Genomic DNA, 25616 nt, shown 5'->3' with positions numbered 1-25616 from the left:
GTACTGCCAGCTTAATAAAAACCGCCCTGAAGCTCTACCTTGTAATTTAGATGTGTTCTAGCAGTATTTTGAGATTTGTGTACCACTGACCCAACATCAAAAGGCTTTTCTTAGAATGTAAAACAAACTGAGGTGGCAGGGGAGCGGGGTTGCTACAGAGATGGTTCAGAGGTTAAATGCACTGGCTGCTCTTCCAGACGACCCTGGTGATTCTTGGCACCCCCACAGTAGCTTATAACCACCTGTGACTCCAGTCCCAAGGGATCCTGTGGCCTCTTCCATACTCCATGTGATGCACAGACATACAACCAGGAAAACAGCCATACATATAAAGTTTTGTTAAAAAAACAAAACTCAAGCAGGACATAGTGGTACTCAGGAGGCAGAGGCAGGCAGATCTCTGTGAGTTCAAGGCTAGCCTGGTCTACAAAGCAAGTCCAGGACGGCCAAGGCTAACACAGAGAGACCCTGTCTCAAACCTCCCCTCAAAATAAAATAAAAAAACCAAAACGCACTATTACAACATATACTGTGTAACAAATCACACTTTGTGTGTTGAATGTAAAAAAAGTCAAGGCCAGGAGATGTGGTCTCTTACAGAAGACAGGCCAGGTTGGTGTCGGATTTCTCCAGAGGAAGGTAGCAATGGAACAAAACTTTCCTTTTCATAGCGCACCTCTGGCAAGTGTATGCTGATATTCCATATTCCCAGCTTATGTTTAGTCAACATGATTCAGCTTGAGTGGAGTCAGAGTGGTTAATGATGGCTAAGGGCAGGTGAAGGCCTGGAGACTTAAAGTGTTACTGCTTTTATCATCGCTCATTGGTTTATACAGGATAAAGGTCCCATTCTTACCCAAATCCCATCCCAGGAAACTTGAGTATAGTAGGCTTTCATGGACCCAGAATTGTTTTGTTTTTTAAAGATTTATTTCATTATGTATACAGTGCTCTGTTTGCATGTACACCCGCAGGCCAGAAGAGGGCATCAGATCCTAGTATAGATGTTTGTGAGACACCATCTACTTCTGGGACTTAAACTCAGGACCTCTCAAAGAGCAGACAGTGCTCTTAACCGCTGAGCCATCTTTCCAGCTCCCTTGTTTTGTTTTGTTTTTGAGACAGGATTTCTCTGTGTAACCTTGGCTATCCTGGTCCTGTAGACCAGGCTGGCCTCAAACTCACAGTGATCTACTTGCCTCTGCCTCCCTGAGTGCTGAGACTCCAGGGGTGCATCACCGCACCCAGCTGACGCAGACATTCTTACTAAGGCTTTGAAGCATCTCAGTAAGGCCACAGGCCACACCAGACTCCACAGGAAGACTAGTAGGAAAGGTCACTGACTACACAGGCTCCCTGGAACATTATCAAAGAGTGGGGGGAAAAAAATACAAGGACTAATGAGATGGCTCAGTGGGTGAAGGGGTTTGCTGCCAAGACTTACGAGGCCGAGTTCAAGCTCCAGACCCCATGTGGTGGAAGGAGAAAGCCAACTCCAGTTAGTTGTCCTTTACACTTGTGCTGTGTAACTGAAGTATGCTCAGGTCTATACCTAGCTAAGCTATCCAAGTGTCAAGATTACAGTAGCTTCTTGGCATTCTAAAGACAGCTGCCGCCCTACCAGGAGATGATGTGGGAGCCTGAGTGGGACATGGGTGCTGACACGGACGAATGCAAGTGGCCCACTTAGCCAGTTATGAGCTAGCACAGGAAGAAAGGAGATGCCCTCATTTGCTCTCTGTTGCTGTAATAAACACCACGATCAAAGGCAACTTAGTGGAGTAAAGGGTTAATTTCATTTGTCCTTCCAGGTCACAGTCTCCCTGAGGGAAGTCAGGGCAGAGGAAGCTGTGAGGAAGGCTATTTACTGGCCTCATCACAGACTCCAGCTCAGCTCCGGCACACAGGCCTAGGAATGGTGCTGCCAAGGATAGGCCAGTCCTACCCACATCAATCGTCAGTCAAGACAGTCTCCCACAGACATGGCCACAGGCCAATCTGATCTAGGCAGCTCCTCACTTGAGCGTCCCTCCGATGACTCTAGACTGTCAGATTGACAGCTGAAGCCAACTAGGACAGGAGAAAAGGAAAGAACAGAAAGTTCACTGTTGCACACCCAATTTCGAGGTGTCGAAAACATTTAAAATTGCGAAGCGAATACTTGAGGCTTAAGTAATGAAAAAGGAGGACTGAGCAACAAAACTACTCAGTACTATTAAAGACATTAGTATTAAAATCTATATAATTGGTATTGCTTTTGAAAAGCAAGAAAAAAATGCAAATCTTAGTGCCAGGGAGATGGGTGAACAGGTAAAAGAGTTTGCTGCCAGGCTCTAGCGCCTGAGCTCCATGCCTGGGGACCCAGATGACAGAAGGAAAGCACTGACTCTCACATGTTCTCCTCTCATCTCCACACGGGTGCCTGGTACATAGGTTCCCTCATATGCGCACAAGAACATCTAGAAACACAAATATCCCTCAGTGTTTATAGAAAAGGCAACAGATCACATAACGAGTAAGGCATGGTGGCTGTAGCTCTGTGCACACAGTAAACAGAAGTCCCAGCACGAGCCCAGTCAGCAAATGTGAGAGCCCTCAATCCGCCAATAAGAGAAAACAAGTTTCCAAACAGTGGACAATGGAGCGTTTAGAGGAGAATGCACAAAGGTAGCGACTCAAAAACACTGAGGCGTGGAGTAGGCAGCAACAGTCCAAAGACAAAACCCACAGAAAGCAGAAACCGCAAGGTCCACCTCACGGAGGGCAGAGCTCCTGAAGTGAGAAGCCGAGAGAGGGACGCCAGAGCGGTGACAGCCTCCCTTCACAGCAGGGACATGCTAGTCGCCTGTGCCACAGGCCCAGCTATTTGGTTTGTCAGCTTGACATAAAGTTCTGGAATCCTCCGCCTGTGTCAAAGTCCTGTGTACTCTTCCTCCCCATTAGCTGTGTCTTGTCAACATGTGTGGCTTTGTGCAACAGCAGCAGGGAGAACACACAGCAGGAAATAACAGTTTTAGATTACCACTCTCTTATTTGAGGCTAAAGTGGCAAAACTACATGGAGGTTATTAACATTGAATGTTCTGCTTTGGCTCTGTGTGTGTGTGTGTGTGTGCGCGATGGGTGTGCATGTGTGTGCATGTGTATGTACACGTGGAAGCTGGAGGTCAGGACTAACTTTTTCGCCCTGAGACAGGGTCTCTCTGGGTAGCCCTGGATGTCCTGGACTCACTTTGTAGACCAGGCTGGCCTGGAACTCATAGCAATCCACGTGCCTCTCTGCCTCCCAGAGCGCTGGGATTAAAGGCGCGGCGCGCGCGCCACCACGCCCGGCTCAGGACTAACTTGGATGACATTTCTCACTCGCCTTCTACTTGCTGTTTGAGACAGACACTGGGCATTCAGCTTCCAGAGATCCACTAGTCTCCAACCTCCCATCCGGCCACCACTGGGATTTCACAGACAAGCCACAGCCTGGCTTTTAATGTGGGTCCTGGAGATCAAACTCAGGCTGTGAGGTAAGCATGCTACCAGCTGGTCATCCCCACGCAAACATGCCACACTGAAATAGAAATAGATCTATTCTCATGCGTAAAACGTTATCATGTAGAGTGGGCAGGATGGCTGGGCAGGCAAAGGTACATGCCACCAAGCCTGGTAACCTGAGTGTGACCCCAGCCCACGTCGTGGTGCACACCTTTAATCCCAGCACTCTGGAGGCAGAGGCAGGTGGATCTCAGTGAGTTCAAGGTCAGCCTGGTCTACATATGCGAGATTCTGTCTCTGTCTCAAACAAAACGGATCAGAACAAGACAAAACAAGAACAAAGTCAGATGAGAGATGGCTTGCTAGTCATAGCTAATAGGTTTGTAGCTGCAATTCCAGCTCCAGCGATCTGACGGCTTCTGCACGTACCACACTACAAATAAACAAATCCTTATTTATTTATTTTTAAGACTTATTTATTTATTTATTATGTATACAGTGCTCTGCCTGCATGACAGAAGAGGGCATTAGATTACATTATAGATGGCTGTGAGCTACCATGTGGTTGCTGGGAAATGAACTCAGGACCCCTGGAAGAGCAGGCAATGCTGTTAACCTCTGAGCCATCTCTCCAGCCCCCATAAACAAATCTTTAAATAAAAAATCCATACCCCCAAATGTGATTAACAATGAAATCTATGGCATATAATTAAAGCAATGAGTGAAAATATAACATATAATATGGAACACTGATAAGGATGAAAGAATAAAGTTAAATGAGTCAGGTATGGCAGCACATTTTAAAAATTCCAGTACTCGGGAAGCAGAGGCAGGCAAATCTGTGTGTTCAAGGCCATCCCGGTCTACACTGTAAATTCCAAGCCAGCCAGAGCTACATGATGAGACTATGTATCAAAAAAGTTGTTTTATTTTGTGTGTGAGAATGGATGCACATGTGTCCTGGTGTGATATGGAGGCAAAATGCCTTTAATCCCAGCACTCAGGAGGCAGGTGGATCGCTGTGAGTTCGAGACCAGCCTGGTCTACAAAGAGAGTTCCAGGACAGCCAGGGCTACACAGAGAAACCCTATCTTGAAAATCCAAAACCAAACCAACCTACCAAACAAACAAAAGATAGCATTCGAGAGGTGGTAACCGCCTTTTTTTTTTTTCTCTGTGTAGCCCTGGCTGTCCTGTACTCACTCTGTAGACCAGCCTGGCCTCAAACTCACACAGATCCACCTGCCACTGCCTCCTAAGTATTGGGATTAAGGGTGTGCTACACTAGCCCCGCCAGCGATCACCTTATTTAAAAAACAAAACAAAACAAAACAAAAACCATGTGGTGGTGCAGTCCTGTAAACCCAGCATTCAGGGAGGCAGAGGCAGGCAGATCTCTGTAAATTAGAGGCCAGCCTGGTCTATAAAGCGAGTCTAGGATAGCCAGGACAGAGAAATCCTGTCTTGAAAAACCAAAAACCAAAAATAAAAAATAAAATAAAATAAATCAGATGTGGGTGGGTGGTGGCACTTGTCTTTAATCCCAACCCTCGGAAGGCAGAGGCAATCAGATCCATCGGAGTTTGAGGCCAGCCTGTTGTATGTATATAGTGAGTTCCAGGACAGCCAGGGCCACATCATAAGATCGTGTCTCAAAAATACCAATACCAATAATAATGATGATATTAATAACTTTTTTTCTCCTCAAGATAAGGTTTCTCTGTGTAGCCTTGGCTGTCCTGGACTTGCTTTTTATTTTTATTTTTTTAATGTTTTTTTGAGACAGGGTTTCCTGGACTCGCTTTTTAGATCAGGCTGGCCTCAAACTCACAGCGATCAGCCTGCTTCTGCCTCCCGAGTGCTGGGATTACAGGCATGCGCCACGGTGCCCGGCTGATAAAAATAATATTAACACGTCATGGGACTGGAGAGGTGGCTCAGGGGTTAAGAGCACTTGTTGTGCTTGTACAGGACTCAGGTTAGGTTCCTACCACTCACAAGGTAGCTCATCCTATTCCTAACTTCGTTGCCTGGGTATCTGATACCTTCTAACCTGCTAGGGCACTGGGCATACATACATACATACAAACACACAGACCCTAAATAAATAAATAAATAAATAAATAAATAAATAAATAGCCACAGAAAGATGGAGAGCTTGAAGCCATCTAGGGGTTACATAAGGAGAAGAAAAAGAGCAAGGGTGGTCAAACATGCGTTGTGCAAACCTGTGCTCTCAGCTTACTTGGGAGGCTTAGAATCCCTGGTTCAAAAACAGAGTCGCAGCAGTAAGAAACGCTACACAAACCTTGGAGGAGTTTAACACCGTCACTTTCATATGGGGAAACTGAGGCTCAGACACATGACATGACCCAGGCTGGTGGGTGTCACCTCCAGCCTCGCTGCTCTTGCCGAGGACTTCATGGCTTCTTCCCTGAGCGATGGACTAGCTCTCCCAGTCTAGCTGGGAGGCCGGTTACTCTCACAAGCTCTGGTTGTGTAATAAGGAGTATGGAATTTGAAATGGAGGAAGCTGGTGTGTGTGTGTGTGTGTGTGTGTGTGTGTGTGTAAGGATCTTTAAGTGGGTGGGAGAAGTGTTGAAGGATGTGGGACTGCTGAGGGCCCTTCAGGTCGCCAACAGTTCTTTCCCACCGGCAGCTGCTCTGTGGGTCCTCTGCTTGGAATTAACTGTGCATCGTGGGGGACGGCTGTCAATTCAGACCTCAGCTTTTTTTTTCTGCCAATTAATTCGTCCATAAATAAAGATGCACGGGAGCTGGAGGACAGAGGTGTCCAGTCTATGGGGTCCAGGAGCTACCTACTGATTCAGGGGTCTCAGAGGAGCTTGCATCACGCAGCATGGTCTCCATAGTTTGGGGCAGGCATCAGTCAAGTTGTCCCCAGCCGGATCCCACCAGCTTGGGATCCCGCCTAGCTTGGCCCTAGAGCCTGGTGGTGCTGCAAGCGCGGTCTCCAGAGGGCGCGGGCTGGGGGCGGAGCCTCGGTGTTGTTGTTCCTCTCCGGCCCCGCCCCCAAGGGGGGCGCGGACCACGCGGCCGGAGGGCCCGCCTCCCCTCCCCCTCCCCGCCCAGCTCGCCCGCCTCTTTGTATCCAACATCCGGGTTTCCCCGCTGGCTCGGCTCCGTGGCCACCGCTCAGGAGCCATTTTGGACTCGGTTCAGCTCCCCTCCCCCACCCCACCCCCCGTTCATGGCCCCTCCGGACTCGGCCCCTGCGCCCGGGGCCCGGGCCCAGCCCCGTTGCGCCATGCCCGCGTCGGGCGCGCCCTGGCCCGCGCCCCGCCGCCGCCCCCCGGCCCCCGTGTCGCCCCATAGCCCGGGCCGCACTGCTCGCCGCCCGCAGCGGCCCTGAACCCCCATCTCCGCACGCTGCCTGGGAACCGAAGCGCAGAAGCGCGCGCGCCTGGACGCGAGACCCAGAGAAGGAGCGGGAAGCAGAGCGCAGCCGCCGCCGGGCCCTGCGCGCCCCGGGAGCGCAGCGCGGCCCTGCCCGCGGGCTCCGGGTGTCCGCGGGGCGGCGCCGCGGAACATGACGGCGCCCTGGGCGGCCCTCGCCCTTCTCTGGGGATCGCTGTGCGCCGGTAAGGATCCGGCGTGTCGTGGGGGTGCGAGGACCCAGGGCGCGCGGTGTTTACCAACAAAGGGCGGCCCCGCGGCCTCGGCGCCGCGCCACCTGCTTGGGATCGGGGTCGCGCGGGGCGCTCTGCTCGCGTTCGTAGAGACAAGCTCGCCGGTGCCGTCCTCATACGCGATTCTGGCTCGCAGAGGGGCTAGGTGATGGGAGAACCTGGAGCGTCAGAGTCGGGGTTCAGATTCCACGGGCGCGCGGACCTCAGGGACAGCGAGGAAAATCTGAGCGTCGGGAAGGCGTCCAGGCAGGGCGGGCATCTAATCGGGGCGCTGGGTTGAGGCTGCGCGCCTCTGAGAGCCATAGGTGTCGCAAAGCGAAGTGGACGGCTTTCCACAGCTCGCCCGGAGTCCTCTGCACCCTGTCCCGCCACTGCGTCGCGATCCTCGAGCTAGTGGCTCCTACCTGCGCTCGCTTTCCTTGCAGCGGGCCGCAGATGCGCCCTAGTGGGACCGCTTTTGTTTTGGACAACTAGGAGTGGATAGGAGGTTGAGGTGGCGAACCAACAGGTCTCAGGTCGCTCTGGCCGGCACGTGGCTGGCGTGAGTGACCCGCTCTCAGCCCGCAGGCGGCTGCTGGCTGTGAATAACTGGTGCGCGTCTGCTTGGGGACTAGGACCTGTGGGTGTGTACGCGCGAAGTTGTGTTGGGAAAGCTCTTTTGCCCCTAAAGCCCAGGCACCGCTGTCCCGATCTATGTGCTGAAGCGTGCCCAAGTCTGTACGAGCTCCAGGACAGGTTTGGAGCAGTCCGGCGAAATGTGGACAATCGGGCAGTAAGACTCCAGAGAAAAGATCGTGGTGATTGGAACGGCTGGTTCCCGGTGGCCGGGGCTCTGGGTCCTGCGCGTCTTTGTTCCCAACCCCCATTACACATGCAGCTCGGGTCCCCTGCGGCCCGAGGTGGCAGCAGCGCGGAGTCTGGGAAACCCGCGAGAGGCGGGGCCCGGAGTGCAGGGGAAGGGCTGGGATCCCCCAATGCAGCTGCGGGGGTGAGCACCCCTTTGCGCCCTCTCCCTAGTATCCCCACTTACAAATTTTCCCCCTTCTGTTGCAAGGTAGTGAGGTTTAGCAGTTAATTCCGACCCGGAGAGTTTTTCCTCACCCCTGGGTGAGGTGGAACGTGCACGAGTGCACGAACTAGAAGGCTGAATCCATTTCTTTGCGACCTGAGCAGTAGAGGCAAAGTGGTGCCCAGGTTGAACACTTTGTGTTTTTCTGCCACTCCCTGAAGTTGCTCTTGAGACTTTTTCTCCCCAAGAACGAGGGCTCGGAAGTGATCCGAAAACGTTGGTGTGCTCTGGGGAGGACAGCAGAGGGCTGATCCAGGGGCACACAGTGGCCCCCTAGCTGTGTCCTGACTGCCTGGATTTCTACTCCTGGCCTTATATCTTGTCTCTTTAAAGTCCAGGCTTGTTGAAAGTATCCTCTCAGGTCAGTATGCCTCAGACTAGAAATCTGTACTTCACTGTCCCACTTTGGCCTCACCAGTCACTTCCCATCTTGGGGCAGGGTAGTGTCTGCTCACTCCTTGCACTGTTTGGCAAACGCAAAGCCGAGTGACTGAAGCATCTGTTCTGACTCAACGCCTGTGGTCCTGCCCTCGGGGAAGGTGGTCACTTGGGGGTTCCTGTGGTGGCGGCTGCTCTGTCTTTTGAGGAATCGGAGGAGGAGGAGAATTTCCGGCTGGGGTAGAGCTGGCCCTTTTGTGCCTCCGGCTTCACAGATAGTTCCTTCGTGTTTCTTTTTGGCTTGGTGTTCAGAATTACAGAGCCCTGTGGTAAAAAGAAAGCATCTGTACTACAACTTGGAATAGTCGTGTTAGTAAAGGAAAGAGAAGCAGTTTCGTCTCAGTGTGCTCTGGCTGTTCTAATCCCACAGGGCAGGGTGATTGCAGCAGGGTGTTGGGGCTGGAGAGATAGGTAGCCCAGTGCTTGAGAGTGCTTGCTGCGCTTGCCAAGGACCCTGCTTCTAGTCCTGATACTCACGTGGTGACTCACAGTCACCTGGAACTCCACTTCCAAGAGGGTCCCATGCTCTCTGGGCTTTGAGAGCATCAGGCATGCATGTGGTGCAGACAAACCTGCAGACAAACACTCTCGGATAATGTTAAGATAGCCATATATTTAGTGTGTGTGTGTGTGTGTGTGTGTGTGTGTGTATCCCCGCCCCCGCCCCCGAAACAGGATCTCTCTGGGTAGCCCCTGCTGTCCTGAACTCTATAAATTACGCTGGCCTCGAACTCATAGAGATCCATCAGCCTCTGCTTCCCAAGTGCTAGGATTAAAGGCATGCGCTACCATTGCCTGGCTATAGTTAGTATATGTTTAAATATACACATTTAAAAATCAGTAGTGCTTATTTTCACATGACTCTAGAAGCCAGGCCAGGGTGCTGGGGTGGTCCGGCCGGAGAGCTGATCTGCAGTAAGGATCCCAGCCTCCCAGTCTAACCCAGCCATCACTGCTTCCCAGAGGTCCCACATCCAAAGACCTTTAATGATTATTGGTGCCTAGTGCGCTGCCATATGAATTTGGCCGTGGAGACTTGCTCATTTTCATGGTTGGATAGAATTAAGCTAACAAAGATTGGTCATTTCAACATATACTCACTATTAAAACAGCTAATGAGACATGAATTTTTTTTTTTTTTTTTAGATAGGGTTTCTCTGTGTATCCTTGACTGTCCACCACTGCTCTTTTCTGCCTGAGACATGAAAACAATTTTAACTGTCCTTAAGAAAAAACAAAACAACAAAAGAAGCGATATGTAAGCTGGGCCTGGTGGCACATGCCTTTAACCCCAGCACTTGGGAGGCAGAGGCAGGTGGATCGCTGTGAGTTTGAGGCCAGCCTGCTCCACAAAGTGAGTCCAGAACAGCCAGGGCTACACAGAGAAACCCTGTCTCGAGAAACAAACAAACAAAAAGCCAAACAAGAAAGGCATGTATCTTACCCTTTAAAGAACACCCCAAACCAGGCATAGGCCTTTAATCCCAGCACTTGGGAGACAGAGGCAGGTGGATCACTGTGAGTTTGAGGCCAGCCTGGTCTACAAAGTGAGCCCAGGACAGCCAAGATAACATAGAGAAACCCTGTCTTGAAAAACCAACTGCCTCCCCCCAAAATGTGTATACTTAAACATATACCAACTATAGCTAGGCAGTGGTAGCTCACACCTTTAATCCTAGCACTTGCGTACTTTAAGCTCTCTAGTCATGTTTGGAGAGCCGCCATATTGGACAGCATAGGCCAAGAAAGAAAGGCCGACGGATGCTCTAACGGAGGACACATCTGGAAGTCTGTCTAGATCTGATCCTGGCCCAGTATGTCCTTGGGAGGCTGGCATTTGGCCCTTGCAATGCAGTGGACGACTCTGCACTCTATTCTCCGACATCTGTTTCTGTTTTTTTGTTTTTTGTTTTTGGCTCAGAGCATAGGTCTTTTCAGGGTGGGGTGCAGCCAGGGCTGAGAATGACTTTTTGTTTGTTTGTTTGTTTCTCTGTGTAGCCTTTGTTGTCCTGTCCTGGACTCTCTTTGTAGACCAGGCTGGACTGGAACTCACAGAGATCTGCCTGCCTCTACTTCCCTGAGTGCTGGGATTAAACGCGTGCCCCGCCACTGCCCAGCTGAGAATGGTCTTAACAGGTCCTCTCCTGCCCCAGCTGTCCTCATTGGCTGACCGATGACACAGGATGTTTCTTGTTCATTTCCTCTGGATGGGGGTGCATATGAGAGAGTAACCTTTATAGTCTTCTGGGCGATTGCCATGGGAGAGGCCAAGGTGTGCAGAGTTATGAAAATCTGTCCCTAGAGAGGATGTCCTCTGCTCTCTATCCACTGGTCATCCCAGGCTACCTGCCTGCTGGTAGCTATGCCCTCGGAATGAGTAGGTGCCCTCCTCAGCTCTCAGAGGCTCTCACAAAGCAGCTGCAACCCTTGCCCCTCCTCCCAGACTAGAGGTGAGTGAAGACTTAAGACCTAGACAGAACCCTTCGACTGTGTCCTACTTAGGCAGGCTTTTGTGGTGTGCCCCTCTGCTGCTATTGCTGGCACCCACAATCCTCTAGGTGTCTGGACTAAGGTCCTTCCTTTGGTGGGAGCCCAGGGGAAGGCCCCCTGTTGTCTTTTGCCGTGCTGCTCTGAGAATCTAAGAAAACAGAACTCCAGAAAATATATAAATAAATGCCCGCGTGGGCACTGGTGCATGTTGTGTGTGCCCTGCAGTCAGCTCTCCCTCGGGGCAGCCCGCCCACCCTCAGGAGGTGTGTACATTGGACTTATTCCTCTAGGTTACCCCCTCCTTACCCTGTTCTGTCTGTGGACACATCCTAGCCTTTTCTTCTTGTACTTATGATTCTGCCCATCGCTCCTGTTTCCATGGTTTCATCCCCACCCAGGAAACCATCTCTCTGAGTGTCTATGTATGTAGCCCCTCTACCTGGGAGGTCAGTGGTGTAGATGGGATACACAAGATGTCAGGCCTGAGTTCAGAGCCAGGTACTAACTAACCTGTAACCATGGCCTGGGGTCCAGTGGGTTAAGGAATAAGATCAAAGCTGGGTCATTCAGGACCATTTATATTCATTCATGGCCCCTGTGTCTGTGTGGGTATGCCTGTGCATATGGGCGCACGTTGAGTCCAGGGGTCACTATCAAATGTCTTTCACAATTACTGTCTACTCCGTTTTTGTTTGTTTGTTTTTGTTTTTGTTTTTTTTTTTCTTTCTTTTAAAAGCATTTTGTTGCCTGGCATGGTGGCACACTCCTGTAATCCCAGCACTCGGGAGGTAGAGACAGGTGGATCTCTGAGTTCAAGGCCAGATTCGTCTGTAGAGCAAGTCCAGGACAGGGAAACCCTATCTAAAAAAAAAGAAAGAAAGAAAGAAAAAAGAATAAGTTTCTTTTAGTATATGGGCATGTGCCCTAGCTCACTGCATTTGTGGCAGTCAGAGGACAACTCTTGGGAGATGATTCTCTCCACAGTGGGTCCTGGGAATGAAGGCTCCGCATCTCCCTGGCCCTCGCCTCATTTCTGAGACAGGTCTCACTGACCCTGGGACTGGCAGATGCTTACCTTATGGCCTGGTTTTTTTATGGGGTGCTGACTATCAGAACTCTGCTCCTTATGCGTGTGTGGCATATGCTGTATCAGCTGACTCATCTCCCCAGCCCCCTACACCACACTTTAGGAGGCAGTCTGAATAAACAGTCCTGGCTTAGGGTCCTGGCTCTGTGGGCCTCTCTAGGACAGGGCTTCCCAAACTTTGACACCACTGGCAGGTGCTTAGCTATCTCTAAGGATGGTGAGTGAAAACCACTCTTGGCATTGCTAAGTGGTAGGGTCACAAACATACTTGGGTAGGCTGAGAACCGGTGGTCTAGAACATTCAGCCTTTATTGGGGTGGATTGTGTGGGAGATGGGGGTAATGGTTATGGAGTGCTCATCTGTCTTTCTCCCTCAGGAGTTGGGTAGGGAGCTGGGTTCTCCTCCCTCAGAGCTTAGATGATTCCTGCTCGCTGAACCTGTTGGAGTGTGTGGCGTTTGGTTCAGAATCAATGGTTCCAGCGGACCCGCTGCCTCTGAGGAGAATCCTGGCGTCCTTGAGTTTTCCCAGAAGTGGTTCGGGTTTCAGGGAGGCGGCCCGTTGTGGGTGGCCGGGCAGCCTGCCCGCCTGCACCCGCCCACCTGCTCTGGCCTTTGCCTTGAGCCTGGCACTCCTGCCTCTCCCTCCCGCAGAATGTCAGGAAGTGCCTGTTGCTGGGGCTCCGCCTGCCCGACACCCCCCTCTCTGCTCACCTGGGATCTGGGCAAGCCCAGGCTGTACCTATCTGCCGAGCCCGGGGGTTATAGCAGGATTCTGGTATGCCCTATCCCCCCAGTGGGCCTGCCCTGTGGCGCTCCAACGAGCCGCGGTGGCTGTGGGCCTGGAAGATCCAGGCCCAGGATGCCAGGGCAGGGGGGCAGCCTCACCCCAAAGGTATGGGCTTGGCTCTTCCCATGGGGCTTGGGAGGTATGTGTGGTGGGCAAGCCTTGCCTAAGAAAGATGTAGTACTGTAGCCTGTGACAGACACGGTGGGCTTTCACAGAGGCCTGTTTGTTGGCCTCTGCTGGCAGGCAGCTCCCTGTGGCTGGACTGCGTTTAGGCTCCTTTTCATCCGAGTTACCCTGACCACTTCTTTCTGGCCCCACTCAGTAAGTTGGCTTGCTGTGCTCAGAGCTGCTTACTGGTGGGCCATCAGGGTGGATACGAGCCTTCTCAAGGGCCCTACATCACCCTGTGAAGTGTGTGCTGAATGAGAGGAGACTTCCTAGGCCCCCTCCTTCTGTACTTTTTTCCTCATGATGATGTGATTATTTTCCTAGAATCCTTGGGTCTGGCTCCCTCCTCCCACGCCATCACTAACTCTTGCTCCGGGTCGGCCACCCCTTATACTGGGCTTTTTTAAATCTCACTGTCAGCCAGGCTTACAGCTGAGCCCTAGGTCCAGCCATTCTTGCTTCTTGCATGCCTGCTGGCGCTGCCTCTGGGCACCCAGGTAGTCGGGTTGGGACATATTGCTGCCTTCCGGTTGTCCTTAAGCTGGGCAGAATACCTCCATTTATGACAATGGCGGGGGCCAGAAACCATCACCTAAGGCCCCTTGGGGTTGTTTCAGGACTGAGGGTTGGGGAGGTGCCTCCTGGCATGGGACTAATTGAGGCTTCTGGCCTTGGATAGCCCCTCTGTTGTGCGATGCACACACATGTGCCTTTTTTCAGACTCTTGGACTGGCAGCTCAGCCTGGTGTTTTCATTCGTGGACACGTGACTCTGGGAAGCTGATGTTGGAGAGAAAGCTTGTTCCACTGGGCAAGTCTGTGGGGAATGTTCTGGAGGGGTCTGGCCTCCTGGACAATGGGCTTCTCCTCCCTGGCTAGTTTCTGGGCTACAGCTGAGGTGTTTTGTGAGGCAAAGCCAATGGTCTTGTTTGTAAACGTGTTCCTCAGCGGACTATTTCGGTTCTACCTCTGAGAACCGAGGAGGCTAAAATTAGTTCTGGGGAGGAAAAGGAAGGCTGTTGGAAACCCAAGCCCTTGGCTGGAAGGTGGAGGAGGCTGCTTCTCCGTGTTTGTGGCTGAGTGTTTGGGAGGCTGTGAGCAGACCAGCTGTTGCCTGTCCATCTGTGTAGAGGGAGGGCTGACCAGTGGGAGAGCAGAGGCTGACTTGGGAGCTGTCTGCACTGTCCCTGCCAGGCTGGCTTTTTTTTTTCTGGTCATGCAGTGTCACACAGTGTTTCCAGGTATGGAGACAGTGCCGTCTAATGTCCGGTGTTACTGTCAACTCTCTTTACCATCTACCTCCAAGAAGTGTTATCTGTTCGTTGATTTAGAAAGTTCTCAAGAGGAGCCAAGTGTGGTGATGCACACCTTTGATCCCAGCACTCAGGGAGGCAGATCGCAGTGAGTTCCAGACCAGCCTGGTCTGCAAAGTGAGTCCAGAATAGCTAAGATCTCATAGAGAAACCCTGTATTGGAAAAAACAAAAAGCAAAACCCAAACCAAACAACAACAATAATAACAAAATACTAAAAAACAAAAAAGAAAGTTCTCGTAGCCCTGGGCTGGCAACCAAGGGTTAGGAAACATCTCTTTTGCGTATTCGGGGGCTTTCCTTTATATGTGAATCTGAAATGGGGTTCAGTAGGAGCCTTGTCTGTGGCCCAGGCCCCTTGGGAGATCTATTCTCTGCACAGAACATGTGGGTCAAGGTTCATCTACCGAGTGGCTTAGAAACTACAGGGACACAGGGTTAGTTGAGAAAGGTGAGGGGCCACTGCCTGAGAGTGGGTCTAAGCTTGTTTGCTCTAAGTGGAAAACCTTTGTACCTGAACCTTCCCTTACCCAGGGGTCTCCTGGGTAACTACTATGGAGCAGGGCTCACATGAGCTCTACTTTCTTTTTTTTTTCCCCCCAGATTATTTTATTTTATTATTATTATTTTTTATTAATTAAACAGTTTAAAAAAATATTTATTATATATATAGTGCTCTGCCTGCACACCTGCACACTAGAAGAGGGCACTAGGTCACAGTATAGATGTTTGTGAGCCAACATGTGGTTGCTGGGAATTGAACTCAGGACCTTTGGAAGAACAGCCAGTGCTCTTACCCTCTGAGCCATCTCTCCAGCCCCAGTTTTTATTTTTTACATATGCATTTATATTATTACACACATATACAGTAGACTATCTGTAGGAGAAGAACCATGACACAATCAGGAATGATATGAATGTTACATTCTTAGTGTCTTGACTGTTTGTATTTGACAACCTTGAAGAAGACATCTTTCCTATCTTGGTGCGTCTAAAATTCTGAATGCAAATCAGTCTCCATCACATCTTGCCATTATCAACTTAAAACATCTATCTAGACCTAAAAACATCTTCAGCCCTAAAAAAACTAAGCTTAATTGTAAGACTAAGCTGTTTGGCCTTCAGCTGCATCAGAGACTTGAGAAGGAATAAACTTGATTACCTGAGTGTGCTGGGAGTGCAGGTTAGCAGCTTCGCAAAAGAGATGACTCTACTTTCTTTCCCTCTTTTTAATTTTTGTTAAGTTTATAGCCATGCAAGTAACATACACATATTCAGTTGCAGAAATTCAGCTGTTAGTAGGTACAAGCGGGGTCTTAAGTTGGGTGTGGTAGTGCGTGCCTGTAATTCCAGCTCTTGGGAGAGGCAGGAGGATGGGTGTTCAAGGTCAACCTGGGCTATGGAAACTGTCTCAAAAACAAACAGATCAGAAAACAAAAACCCAGGGTCTGCTGAGCAAGCCACCCCCCCAAAGCTATTTATTTGTGTGCATGTACATGTGTGTGTGTGCACCATGAACATGCTTTGCCCACAGAGGCCAGAGAGGATGTCAGCTCCCCTGTACTTGGAGATACAGGTGGTTGTGAGCTGCCTGATGTGGGTGATGGGAACGGAGCTCAAGAGTGGGAAGCCTCTTACCTTTTGAGGTGCATCCCTCCCTCTGTAGCTTGGGGGATGAAGCCGAGGGCTTCATGAATGCTAGGTAAACGCTCTCCCAGCTGAGCTATGTTCTCACGTCTCTCAGGTGAATCTTACATATGTGTTCTTTCCCCTTCACAGGGCAACTATAGGCGATACTTACAAAAAGAGTTTTGTTATTTACTTGTTTGTTTACATTGTCAATAAAGATGACAAGTGTGTGGGCAGGTGCCATGGCACCCATGTGGTCAGCTTGTGGGGATCGGCTCTTCCTGTCTCCTGAGTCCCTGGGATCAGACAGGCTGCCAGGTTTAGCAGTAAGGGTCTCTACCTGCTAAACGTCACATAGGCACCCTCTTTTTTTTCAGTAGACTGGTGTCACTGTTGCAGTATGTCACAGGTGAGGTATAAGATATGTACAGGAAACTGGTGAAGTGTGGAACATGACCTGGCCCATGTGACATGGGGTGTATAAAGTGCTTAGCATGTGCAGGGCTCTGGATTTGATCCACGTTACAAAAATTAAAAATGGGGGTGTGGGGAGTGGACGCTTTTAGGGGAGATGGCTCAGTAGGTAAGAACACTGACTACATTTAAAGGACCCGGACTTGAGTGCTGGTATCCACATGGTGCCTCACAGCCACCTGTGGAGTCCACTTCTAGGGGGCTGTGACGCCTTCTGACATCCATGGGCCCAGGCATGCACAGACATAGATTCAGGCAAGACGCTACACATAAAATAAAATAGTGATTTGAAATTTTTTCTAACTCGGGAGGCAGAGGCAGGTGCATCTCTGGGAGTTCTAAGGCAAGCCTGGTCTACAGAGTGAGTCTAGGACAGCCAAGGCTACATAGAGATTCAATCCCTGTCTTGAAAAACCAAAATAAAACAATAAAAAAGGACAAAAGAAAGAAAGAAAAACGTGAAGAGGAAGAGTGTCATGTGTTCACAACTTTGAATGCATCTGTTTGGTCAGCATCTAGATCAAGAATTAGACATTTGCAAGCCTGAGTCTCCCAGAACTCCCCTCCGGACTCAGTGGATCTCAGGGTTCCAGGCAGGGTCCGGATGTGCTCCCGAGCCCCCCTGCTCACTCTGGTGCTGCACTCATCCCCCAACAGTAGCCAGCCAGCTCCTTCCTTGACTCCAGCAGTGTAAACTAGCTTTGTTTGCTATAGTCATGTGACGGTATTCACTCCTGTGAGAGGTTTTTGTGTGCGGATCCGTCTTGCGCACTGTGTCACTTTCAGCAAGCTTTCTAATACACACATCTACCAAGACCTTGTTGGTGTTTTGCTAGGTAGGGCAGGAACTGCGTCGTCATGATTGACTGACTTTTTATCTCCTTTCTCCGTTTTTTGAGATGGGATTTCTCTATGTAGCCTTGGCTGTCCTGGAACTCACTCTGTAGGCCAGGCTGGCCTGGAAGTCACAGAGATCCACCTGCCTCTGCCTCCCTGGTGCTGGGATTAGAGGCGTGCGCCATCATGCTTGGTTTATTCTTTTTAATTGCCATGCAAAAATTTCAAGTGTAGGTATAGACTATGTTTATCTGGCCTCCTATTGCTGGGCTTTCTGCTTGTGTATCACATATGTAGAGGAGGACAAGAATAGCCCCTGGAACACAGGAAGTACATATTTTGCATTTTAACAAGTACTGAGAATGGCAGGTGGCAGCAGAAGATGCAGAAGATAGGTAAAGTAGCAGGTGACCCTCTGTGGTAGTGTTTGGGTTTCTGGCGTTCTAGACTTTAGCCTCAACCCTGGGAAGAGCTTGGCCACAGAGGTTGAAGTAGCCACACCTGGCGAAGGTGCCAGCACCTAGGCTGCTTCCTGTTCGGTGTCATGGTCACAGTGCTAACAGAGGACATGACAGTAGGCTAGCTGGGAGGCGTGGACATGAGTTTGTGATAGCCATGTGTGCATGTGTATGCCACTTAATATGCAGGGTTCTGATTACAACATGGTAATAAAGACCTCATGATGGGGTGGTGGTGGCGCTCTGGAATTTCCGTCTGTGTCTGGTTCCCTTATACAGCCCTCTGCCATGATTACCTGTAACAGTAGGGAAGGCAGTCTGGGATATTGTGATTTCCAAAGCCTTGGTCCTCCCTGGTGCCTTTATTCAGCCGTCCTAACTTAAGCCCAGCTGTGAGGCCCTGCTCTTGGACTTGATGACACTGGACTTGTGGCAGTGTTTCTAGTATGCGTTGCTAATGACCCAGTTGGCTCTCTCGTCCACCTGGTGACATGACGCTATTTGTGCCTTTGTCTGCACAGTGAACTTAGTAGAAAATCACACAGCACTGGACACTCACTCAAGTAGGATGAGGACAGGCTTGATGGGAGAGATGTTCCCTCTTGCTTACAGACGCCTGTCTGCCACTGTGGCCTTTTCTCTGTGAGCACTCAGAGTTTCCTCATAAAAAGATCCTTCCTGACCTCTTCTACTACCTACTTATTTTGTTGTTGTTTGAGACAGTATCTCTAGCCCTGGTTGGCCTAGAACTCTATGTAGAGCAGCCTGGCCTTGAACTCCCAGAAATTTCCCTGCCTCTGCTTTGTGCTGGAAGTAAAGGCTGGGGCTGCTAAGCTCAGCTGGAAGCTACTTTTTAGGGGGTTTGTCTTGTGGTCTCTGTTCCCCCCCCCCCCAAAGACAGGGTTTCTCTGTGTAGCCTTGGCTATCCTGGACTCTCTATAGACCAGGCTGGCCTCACAGAGATCCACCTGGCTCTGCCTCCTAAGTGCTGGGATTAAAGGTGTGCACTACCACCAGCCAGCTGGTCTCTGCTCTTGTAACACTTTCCATGGGCTGTTTTGTGTAAGTTGGTGGACTCTGTGACTTTCTGTCTCCTCTCTGTCTTCTCCCTCCCACTCACCCTCCCTCCCTCCCATGAAGTCCTAAGGCAGTTTTACTACTGTTTGAGGGAATGCAAGCTGTAAATCTCTGCAACTGCTGGGACCAGTGACGAGACGAAGAGAGAAAGCCATGTGTTCAGGGCGGAGCTGGCAAGCGCTGGCGTGGTGGAAGGTCGGGTAGAGCTTCCAAGGCCCGAGGGCTGGGGAAGCATACCCAGACATTGGTAAGTGTCTGAAAACACAGAGAGGGAAGAAAAAGCTTGGAATCCAGGCTGTTTTCTACCTGTGTAGACATGACCTTGCTTTGGGGTACATTGTGGTCCTGAAGAAATGTCTAGAGCTGGATAAAAAGTAGATACACAGCTTTCTTCTTCTGCAAACTAGTGCCAATCCTTTTGCTGAAGGCACCTGGAACTGGCCAGAGAAAACACAGCATCTCTGGTTGAAGGCATCAAGCTAAGAAGTCAAGATTTGTAGACCAGGGCTAGCCCGTTCTCTCCTAGCTGAGCTGTGTTATTCCCGGTCCCAGATATAGTTTCTTTTATGCCTTAAACTCTGCTAATTCCAGGATTCATTTGTCTTAGGGCTGGTCTACATTTATTGTGCTTTCTCTTAAAAACAGGGACGCTATACTTATTTTAAAATTTGTTGGCCTGTGTCAGAGTATTGTGAGTGACAGCTACAGAGAATATAGATTCTCAAAGACATTGATTTTGCTGCTGCTGCTGGTGGTGGTGGTGGTGGTGGTGTTTGCTGCAACAGCTGATTCTATTGGCTGAATTCTGTGGTGAGCAGCTGCTAAAATCCCTGCCCTGTTCCTTGGGGCTCGTTGGGTTGTGTGGAGTCTCCCACTCCTGTGTAGTTCCAGGGTCAGCTAGAGGGTTGACCAGTTGGCTGGCCTCCATCCTGGCCTGGCCTGTCACCCCACCCAGAGCATGCTGTGCATCATGACTCTGTTTGGAACGTGAAGTTTTTTTTTTTTTTTTAAATTTCTGATTTTGGTGGCATCTACTCTCTAGTACATTTAAAAAAATACGTTTTATGTTAAATTGTGTGTATGTGTGTGTGTGTGTGCACGCTCGTGCACGCGCATGCTTGAGTCCTTTCTAAGAGCAGTACATGCTCTTAAAGTCCAAATCCTCTCTCCAGCTCTTTGTAGTATTTGTTTGTTTAGAGACGGGGATACACAAGAGGGTTCCTGCGTAGCCCTGCTTGTCCTGGAATTCATTCTGTAGACCATGCTGGCCTAGAATTCATAGAGATCTGACTGCATCTGCTTCAGGAATAAAGGTGTGTGCCACTGCACCCCAGGTGCCAGTACATTTTGATAAAGGGAAGATAAAGGTAGATTATAGTTTTTAAAAAAATATTTATTTTATGTTTCCAGATGGTTGTGAGTCACCACGTGGGTGCTGTAACCACTGAGCCATCTCCCTAGGCCTGGGAGGTAGAGCCTTGTAACCTTGTTTTCCTCTCCTGTAGCCTTTTCATTGATGGTTAACTGTTCATGGACTTGTGAGTGGAAAGCACTGTCCCACTGTAGTCTAGCTTGCAAGTACTGTTTGTTGGGAGGTAAAAGCCAGGCAGCTTGTTTGTTTTGTTTTGTTGTTTATTTTTTCAAGACAGTTCTCCTTGTAGCCTTGGCTGTCCTTGAACTCACAAAGATCCACCTGCCTCTGCCTCCTGAGTGCTGGGGTGTGCACCAGCCAGTTAGCTTTTTAATCAGTTTCTTTCTTACTAGATAGTCGTGCGGGTGCACACGCGCGTGTGCGCGCACACACACACACACACAGAGCTGTCTGCTCTACTTTTTATGGGTATATTGGCGTTTGCTCTCTCTCTGGGGGTAAATGTTCTTAAACCGTTGCTGTCCATCGTCTTCTCCTGCCCGTCTTTAGTTTGTCATATTAAGGATGGGTTTGAATGCTCATTGACCACTCTGAGCCTGTAGGTGGAGCTGGCCAGGTTGGGAGACCTGGTTAGGGAGTTTTGGAGCCAGTTAGATCCTGCTGAGGAGGGTCTTCACAGTCTGAGGTGGGGTGGGGTGGAGTGGGGGATGGAAGGTAGGCTGGGTCCTGCCAGCTTCAGAGAGGAGAGAACCTGTGTTCGCTATGCCCCTCTTCCTTCGGATTCAGTGTGACTCAGGCCTGAGGTGGCCTGCTCCTTCTGCTCAGAGTCTGTTTCATACCTCCAGGAATCAGCTTGGCTCTGGGGTTGGGGCAAAGCAGCCTCCAGTCACAGGTGATGAGAATGTCTGAGGCCTAGCTGCACCAGCCAGCCTACCTTCTGTCTTTTTACTCCATTGTTACTGTGACATGTGGTGGCGTAGAGTGCCAAGTCTTGGGTGCTTCTGTGTGGAGTGACGTCATGCTGCCCAGCTGTCCATGGCCAGGTGAGGGCTGCTGTGTGGTCAGGTCCCGCTTCGCTGTCTGCTCTCCAGCTCTGGACCTTCCTTTCTGTTAGGCTCTCTTATTCCTTTAGGCTGTAGACGACTTCCTTGTGCAGAGGAATCAGGACACTCTGCAGTCTTCTTTAGGAATCGCAGGGCCATCGGGAGGTCCTGGGCCACACCCCGGATTGTGGAGTGGTGGTGCCAGGGACTTGTTTATGAACTCTGGTCTAGAGGTGACATGAGATGCCCTGGCTTCCTCCTGTCACTTTGGAAAGTGCTCTTGGACTCTCTGTGGCATTTATAGCAGACAAATGAGCTGAAAAGCCCTATGAAATGCTAAGAAAAGTGTAGCGAGCTTCCTTTCACAGTGTAGGCAGATAGCTGCGTGTGCAGGGACAAGAGGGAAGAGCGGGAAGATATTATAAACCAACCAGAGGCGTGTGCCTCTACCAGTCACAGCTGCAGACATGGTCCAGGGGTTGCCAGCTTCCGGCTTTTCCAGAGGACCTGAGTTCTGTCCCCAGCACCCACATCTGGTGGCTTTAAACTCCTGTGGAGAGCTGATACCCACTGCTGACCTCCATGGGACTTACACATAGGGTATATACTCTTACACACACACACACACACACACACACACACACACACACACACACACACACTGCTCATTCCTGCAGTCTTGACCATTTCCATAATTTAGAGATACAGGCAGCTTCAGTAGATGGAGTTGAACTTAGGCCCTCCTGTCTGTCCTAAGGTTTCCTTGGCATCCTGCCTTTAGTCAGAACGTGCAGCCTATGGCTGGCAAGGAAGTCAGCTAGATGGTGGAATTGTGTTAGCCCAGGATGAAGAGAGGGAGGAGCAGGCAGGATTTGTAACTACAGGCATGATCTGGAAGCTAGAGGCTCACATCATCCTGCTCTGGGAAACTCAAGTCAAGAAAGTAAAGCTGTTCCATATTGGTGTGGGGCTTGGCAGAACCAAAATGGTCATCTCTGTCTGGAAGGTGGTATTTTCACAGGAAAGGCCCCTCAGGACATAAGCTTAATACTCAAAACTCAAAATCTGAGAGAAAAAAAAATCTACCATGAGTGAAAGTCATCAGAAACAAACAACATGAAGTCAGTGTTGGAGAAACAGTTCTAGCTAACAGCTCACTCTGCCCTTGTGGACGGCAGACGTGCGCTCCCAGCACCATGGTTCATAATCACCTGTGACCCAGCTCTGGAGCGTCCAGTGCCTGTGGCCTTGAAGGTCACTCACTACATGTACTCACCTGCGCTCACGCACACAACTCACAGGCCTTTAATTCTTGTACTCAGGGGCAGAGTTCGAGGCCAGCCTGGTCTACAGAGCAAATTCCAGGACCTGAAACCCTGTCTTGAAAAACAAAAACCAAAACCACAACAAAAATAATAATAAAAGAGAATTTTTAAAAAAAAGTTAGAGGGGGATTTGGAGCTATCCAAAGAACAGAAGCTCAGAATTGACCCAGGATGGTGATTGGCGGGTAGGGGCTAGGGGCGTGTCTGTCTCTTCCAGAGGACCTGGTTCCATTCCCGGCACACACTGTGTGTGTGTGTGTGTGTGTGTGTGTGTGTGTGTGTGTGTCTGTGTCTGTCTGTCTGTCTGTATTTCTGTCTGTCTGTCTTTAGTGGGTCGTGGTGGTGTTATTTTCCTTTTTCTTTTCTCGGTGCTGGACTTCAGACCCCGGGTTTCTGAAGTACTTTGCAAGCCTGGTACTGTTCTTGACAGGCAGAGGCAAAGGGATCTCCGTGAGGTCCAGGACACCCTGGACTGCACAGGGAGTACCAGAACAGCCAAGTCTGCAGAGAGGAAACCCTGTCTTAAAAAAGAAAAACAGCCGGGTGTGGTGGCGCACGCCTTTAATTCCGGTACTCGGGAGGCAGAGGCAGGCGGATCGAGGACAACCATTACACAGAGAAACCCTGTCAAATAAGTGAGTGAGTGGATGAATAGATACACAGATTAGACCTAGTCAAAGGAAGAGATGGTGAGTTGGAGACGGGATCAGAAGGAATTAGCAAGTGACAAACCTGGAGAACATGAAAGGGGGCGGGTAGCTGATGCCTAATGTCCCCTGTTAGCTAGACTGGATCAAGAAACAACCTAGGGGCGGGCGTGGTGGCGCACGCCTTTAATCCAAGCACTCAGGAGGCAGAGGCAGGTGGATTGCTGTGAGTTCTAGGCCAGCCTGGTCTACAAAGCAAGTCCAGGACAGCCAAGGCTACACAGAGAAACCCTGACCCGCGCCCCCCCACCTCCCCAAAAGAAACAATCTAGGCCTTTAACACACCGGGATGTGTCAGGGTATTTCCAGAGAGGTTGGGCCAGGAGGGATGAACAACCCACCCTGGGTCAGGACTGGACTAAATTAAAAGGAGAAAGGAGCAGAGGACTGGCTTCCTGTTTCGCCACTGTCTCCCCGCTGTGAGGACCTGTGAGACCAAATAACGCCCTTCTCTCCTAAGTTAGGCATGGTCAGGTGTTTGGTTATAGTGATGAGAGAAGTAGCTAAGGCAGGGGTTTTAGTCCATTGCTGCTGCTGCTGTAAGGGTACCACAGGCTACCTGATGAGCAGTTAAGGAGGAAGGAGGCTGGTAAATCCAGGAGTGGCTCTAACGTTGAGGGAGGCGCCTTAGTGCTGTCCTTTCACTCAGTGGACAGGATCACATGGAGGCGGGCTGGGTGGAGGGGCTGTGTATTATAATCACTTCCATGATAGCGAAACCAGTCTGTTGTGATATGGAGCCTTTCATGAAGTAAGGGCCCTCGTGACCCATTCATCCCTTAAAGCGGCCCCCACCCCCACCCACCCAACCTGGCTGTATCCAGAGTTAAGTTTCCAACACAAGTCTGGGTGTGGTGACACAGGACTAAACCAAGGAGACTGAGATCAGGGCATCACAAACTTGAGGCTGGCCAGGGCTATGGAACAAGATTGTCTCCTAAAAAAACAAAGAAGCAAAGTCCAAACAAAACATTTGTGGCATCCGAGTCCCTACAGGGTAAGCGCTCTCAGTGTAACCCAGTGGTCACACTGCTTCAGGGGTTCGAGACCTGGGAGAGGGAGAGCAGATAGATGTTCCGGGGGCAGCATGGATGAGGTTGTGACTCTGGGCTGCTCTGAGAGGCTGGTTCAGCTATATTGGAGAAGGGTTTGGCGGTAGATACTGACTCAGAGTTGCTTTGACCCGCTGGTTCCAGGACACAAAAGTTAAAGAGGCTTCACCATGGCTTTGCTTACATCCCAGCTGTCCATAACTCATACCCAGCCTGGGTGACGTCACACTGTGCGGGCCCACAGATCTGAAGCGTGGAATTTCAGGGAGCGGCCTGCAGGGAGCGTGCCCCTCCGTGCTTCACTCTGTCGTCTGTGAGGTGGCTCGCTCAGGGCTCCCATGTCTTGTTCAGTGGTGCATTGGGTGTGTCGCGCAGGTGTCAGTCTGGATGACAAATAAATACAGATGAGGTCAAAAAGCAAAATTTAAACGGGTTGCTTCTTTAGAGTAAGGATTTGAAAAAAAACTGATTTATTTTCATTTTATGGGTATTGGTATTTTGAATGCATGTGCACGTGCACGTGCACTCTGTGCATACAGTGCCATGGAAGAGGGCATCGTGTCCCCTGGAACTACAGTTACAGATGAGACGCTGTGTGGATGCTGGGAACTGAAGTCTTTTGTCTGCAGGAACCATTGAGCCAAATCTCCAGCCCCAGCGTGAAGGATGCTCAGATAAGCTGTAGGTACTGTAGGGTTCTTCCTCCCAGTGTGCCATTGCCGGGTTCATGGGCATGTACCATGCGTGTGTGCGTGTATGTGTGTGTGATGCTCTAGCCTTGCCCACCTTTCTCTTCTTTAGGTTCCCCATCCCTCGGCACCCTTGGCCATGGCTGGGGACGGGTGGAAATACAGCTTTGGTTAGGGCTCTCTCTTGTTGGGGTGGACGAGCAGACTAGTTGGGGAGACTCCTGACCTGGTTCGTGGGCTGTGGGCGGAAGGCTCTCATCTATTAAAAGGCTAGGTGGCCTTGTGGTTGGAGGTTTGCCATGGACTATAAATAGCCTGTGTGAGAGTGTGAAGAAACGGAGCCAGGGAGGGGAGAGGAAACAGGAGGCCCCCTGGGTCTCCAGCTGGCCGGAGCCTGGGTGTGGTGTGGGAGGGGTGGAACATCACAGGGATGCGAAGCTTGCAGGCAGGCTTGGTGTGAGACCTGG

The 25616-nt window shown here is 50.4% G+C and overlaps 1 protein-coding gene across 3 annotated transcripts in view; it reads left to right on the top strand.

Annotated features, from left to right (window-relative positions):
* Window positions 1–6664: 6664 nt before the first annotated feature.
* The window catches only part of ACVR2B (activin A receptor type 2B), a 35052-nt gene continuing 16100 nt past the window's right edge, over window positions 6665–25616 (top strand). The window contains exon 1 of one of the 3 annotated variants that reach the window (XM_084754917.1): window positions 6665–7087. In XM_084754917.1, coding sequence (XP_084611043.1) covers window positions 7036–7087 — 52 coding nt within the window. In that variant the 5' untranslated portion in view covers window positions 6665–7035. Of the gene's footprint in view, window positions 7088–12399; window positions 13113–24831; window positions 25142–25616 lie in introns of those variants that run through there. The other 2 variants (XM_084754915.1, XM_084754916.1) reach the window with 2 other exon arrangements.

Source organism: Acomys minous, assembly GCF_964271855.1.
Source record: "Acomys minous genome assembly, chromosome: 13".
Taxonomy (NCBI): Eukaryota; Metazoa; Chordata; class Mammalia; order Rodentia; family Muridae; genus Acomys; species Acomys minous.
Note: the sequence above shows the minus strand (reverse complement) of the source record. Positions and strands in the feature narration are given on the sequence as shown.